The following is a 3,801-nucleotide window of genomic DNA, read 5'->3' as shown; positions in this document are numbered from 1 at the left end:
TTTGTTACTTTAACGAAAAAAATATTCAAATTTTTTGCATCGATTTCAATAAAGTGACAAAAACATGATTTTTGTAGTGTTTTAGAAATCCACTGTGATTCTGCAAATATCATAGTATGTTCTAATGTTTGCAGGCAAATTTTAGCCTAGTGTATTTCCTAAACATCTGTGAACGTTTTATATTAACCCTTTCCCGTACAACATCGAGCCTCACTCGTGTGTACTTGCATAACATAGGGCGCTAGAACGCTCAGCAGAGTAGTGAGATCACTTGTTGTGTGACGTATGAAATAATACGGGAAGGGGTTAATACTTTCAGCCGTTTTTACTAGCCAGTTTTTCAAAGTATGGAGTAAATTATAGAAGCATTCAATCGCAAATCCCACCAGAAGTACAAAATCCTACGTGTCCCCCAGAATGAACGATTCGTAACGTATTCGTCTTTATTGAGGAAAATCGCACGTTTCGCTAAACTTTGGGCCCATTGCCCTATTGTGTTTTCTAAATAAACCCTACCTCTGTTCTATCGTTCTTGGTTTGCTTCACAGTGCATCTTGATGCTCGATGTTGCACATTTTCTATCAAAACAGAAGCAGTGAGTGATGAGAGCAGGACAGGTTTCACTTTCTCTCTGTGTCGGTAATTATTCAGCAGGCGAAATTAAAAATAAATGCACGGCATCATTTTGGTGATTGCCACCGCCAAACAGTAGATTATTAAAAAGCCGAAAACAAAAACATCGTCCTGTGGTGCGAACAGCAAACAGTCTAGGGCTTTGTGCGATAGTATTTCGCTGGCAAATAATGATAAGCTATTCATAGTGGAGTAAAAAAAATCTGTTTGCGTTGGCAGGTAGCTGCGAAGAAAAGGTGAAAATCGGACGAAAGGACAATCGAAGCAAATCGGGATGAATCTTTCAGTTTGTAACACTACGGGGAAAGGAGTGCTGTACATAGGATTTAACCAGGACCATTGTGAGTAGTGAAATGTCTTGATGTATTCTAATTTGTCGAATATTGATAATATGAGTGGTGATAAGTATGAGTCATTATTGTGGGAGTTCATCTTTGAAGCAAAATTCTAAACGGAAAAAAGTAGAAAAGAAAGTGGCACGAGTTTATTTACTTTGCCATTGGGATCCCCAACAATGGGCTTTAATTCGTAGGGAATAATACGCCATTAGGCTTCTTTGGGGACGGCTGAAATATTTCATGCCAACAAAAATTTCCGATGGGAGGGGAGTCCTAATGTGCATTCAAAGAACCCCCATAAACATGTGAAGCTCATGCGTGCTATGGATGACATATATTTGCAAGGTCGTCTAATGTCTTCAATTTGCAATAACATGTCTATTGAATGTGTAAATTAAATCATTCCAACAGCTTGCTTCGTGTGCGCCACTGACAATGGATTTCAGGTGTATAACACGGATCCGCTGAAAGAGAAAGAACAGCAGTACTTCCCAGATGGAGGTGTTGCCCAGGTGGAGATGCTTTTCCGCTGCAACTATGTTGCATTGGTGGGCGGTGGAATCCGACCGTTGTATCCTCCCAACAAGGTGATGGTGTGGAACGATAGCAAGAAGCAACCCGCAATATTGCTTGATTTTACTGCACCCGTGAAAGCTGTCCGTTTGCGGAGAGATCGGATTGTAGTGGTCCTGGAGGGAATCATCAAAGTGTACACTTTCACACAGACGCCAACGCAGCTGCACGTGTTTGAAACAAGCCAGAATCCGAATGGATTGTGCGCTCTCAGTCCCAGTAACAGATATTCGATTTTAGCGTTCCCAGGCCGAAGAACTGGTCATGTACAGATAGTTGATCTTGGTAACACAGAAAGGGCTCCGCTGGAAATCGTTGCACACGAGACTGCAATCAGCTGTCTCGCTCTTAATGTCGAGGGAAACAGGCTGGCTACCGCTAGTGATCGCGGTACACTCATAAGAATCTTCGATACGACCAACGGCAGTAAGGTGGCTGAGCTTCGGCGTGGCTCCAATCAGGTAAAAACTATCTTATTACTCTATTTGTGCTATTCGTGAGTTTCTCAATAACCTCTCAGGCTAAAATCTACTGCATCAACTTCAACCGCCCGGCAACGGCTCTTGTAGTTTCGTCAGACCACGGCACCATTCACGTTTTCACCCTTGAAGAGCCTAGGACCAAAGAATCGTCCAGCATTCTGAGAAGGTATTTCACGAGTCAGTGGTCGTTCTGCAAGTTTTCGATACCCCAGGGATCGCCCTGTATTTGTGCCTTCGGCGTCGAGAAGAACTCGGTCGTAGGTAAGGTTTATCACTGTTTTCGGGGATACGGGGGTAGGAAACTACAACGTTTGGTGTTGTTATTTTGCAGTGGTTTGCGCCGATGGACACTATTACAAGTTTATCTACAACAGCAAGGGCGAAAGCAGTCGCGAGGTGTGTTCTCAATTCCTAGAAATGAGTGACGATCACACATAAAGCCATTGATGGAATGAGGACATTGTTAATTTTAAACTGAGAACAATTATATGGTTATGCTGAGAAGGTGTGGATCACTTCAGTTACGTCATTCTTTCCACTAAATTGGATATTGCGGAGGGAACTGCGAGGCATACAACTGATGGACTATTCAAAGTTAGAGCAAATACAAATATTATCAGAATATTATTATTGCAACCATTATAGAGATAACATTATTATGTATGTCGTACGATATAAAACAAGAAAAATACTTATATTGAGCGAAAATATTCAATAAACACTTTTGTTGAAACACTAAGGAAGATAAGTTCTTCTAAGAATAATTAAAAACTAGCATTTGTTTATATTTTAACAGTCGATGTATAAAAAATTAAATGAATCAATAAAATTGATAACATTTTCTTTGAAATTCATCAGCTATTTCGATCGATTCTTAAGGATGACAGCAAAACCAGTAAATTCTGCATCAAGCTGAAGATTTGAGGGGTTTGAGAATCGCATCATCGTCAATCAATCCAAAGTAACAACGAGTAACGATATCTTCAAAGTGCTTTTTCAACACAAACGACTTCGTCATGCGATGGACAAGATGTGGTGACCAAGGCGGTATCAAGACGGGTCTATGGTACTAGGTGAGGCCGTTTCGTCACTAAGTTGGTTAGGGGAGCGGTATATGAAAACAGTACGGAAGAAAGTAGAAGGGGAATTATTTGCTTGTAGCGTGAAAGAGACAGACTGATCACGAGCGAGCTTGGGCACAAGCGTATTGTGTTTTGTTTACAAACAAAACACAGTAGACTTCCAAGATGGCTGAAGAGTGGTTTTAGCAAGTTGGCCCACCTTAGGATATACTTCTACGCGTCTTGGTTTTAGCCAAGACGGGTCTATGGTACTACACTGAGAGGAAAATTTAGTATATATGACGAATTTTTTCGTAAATGTTACCAATTCGCTAGTCATTTTCTACCCTACTAATCATTGGTACATCTTACAAAAGAAAATTGGTAGGCATTATTTTTGTAGGATGGTGGGCATTTTGGCCCACCACCTTTTATTTTCCCGCAGCGAAAACAAGTTCTCGATATCTTTGTGGTCGAGAATTTGTTTTCGACGAAGAGAAACAAAAGCTACATATATTTTAATCTAATAAAAACCAAAAAACCTTACCTCCGAATGGCTTTGTTTCCTCAAGAAGAATGACGACTGCGAAGTACGCACATTACAGTTACTAGAAATGAAAACAATCAAGGTTACACATGCTATGAAGTAAAATGTATGAATCTTTAGTAGGGATGTATGTTGCATAAGACATCTGTTACGGACAGCTGAGGCTT

General features: G+C 40.5%; 1 protein-coding gene across 2 annotated transcripts; it reads left to right on the top strand.

The window, feature by feature from the left end:
- Positions 1-539: 539 nt before the first annotated feature.
- On the top strand, positions 540-2,843 carry LOC129762232 (WD repeat domain phosphoinositide-interacting protein 3). Of its 2 annotated transcripts, XM_055760303.1 has the most exons (5): positions 540-639; positions 853-974; positions 1,383-2,005; positions 2,065-2,287; positions 2,358-2,843. In XM_055760303.1, exons 2-5 carry the CDS (start codon positions 908-910, stop codon positions 2,462-2,464), a joined length of 1,020 nt encoding a protein of 339 aa, XP_055616278.1. In that variant the 5' UTR covers positions 540-639; positions 853-907; the 3' UTR covers positions 2,465-2,843. The 2 variants fall into 2 exon arrangements, with proteins under 2 accessions (XP_055616278.1, XP_055616277.1); XM_055760302.1 differs by having other exon boundaries at positions 570-974.
- Positions 2,844-3,801: the final 958 nt, after the last annotated feature.

This window comes from Toxorhynchites rutilus, chromosome 1, assembly GCF_029784135.1.
Source record: "Toxorhynchites rutilus septentrionalis strain SRP chromosome 1, ASM2978413v1, whole genome shotgun sequence".
NCBI lineage: Eukaryota > Metazoa > Arthropoda > Insecta > Diptera > Culicidae > Toxorhynchites > Toxorhynchites rutilus.
Note: the sequence above shows the minus strand (reverse complement) of the source record. Positions and strands in the feature narration are given on the sequence as shown.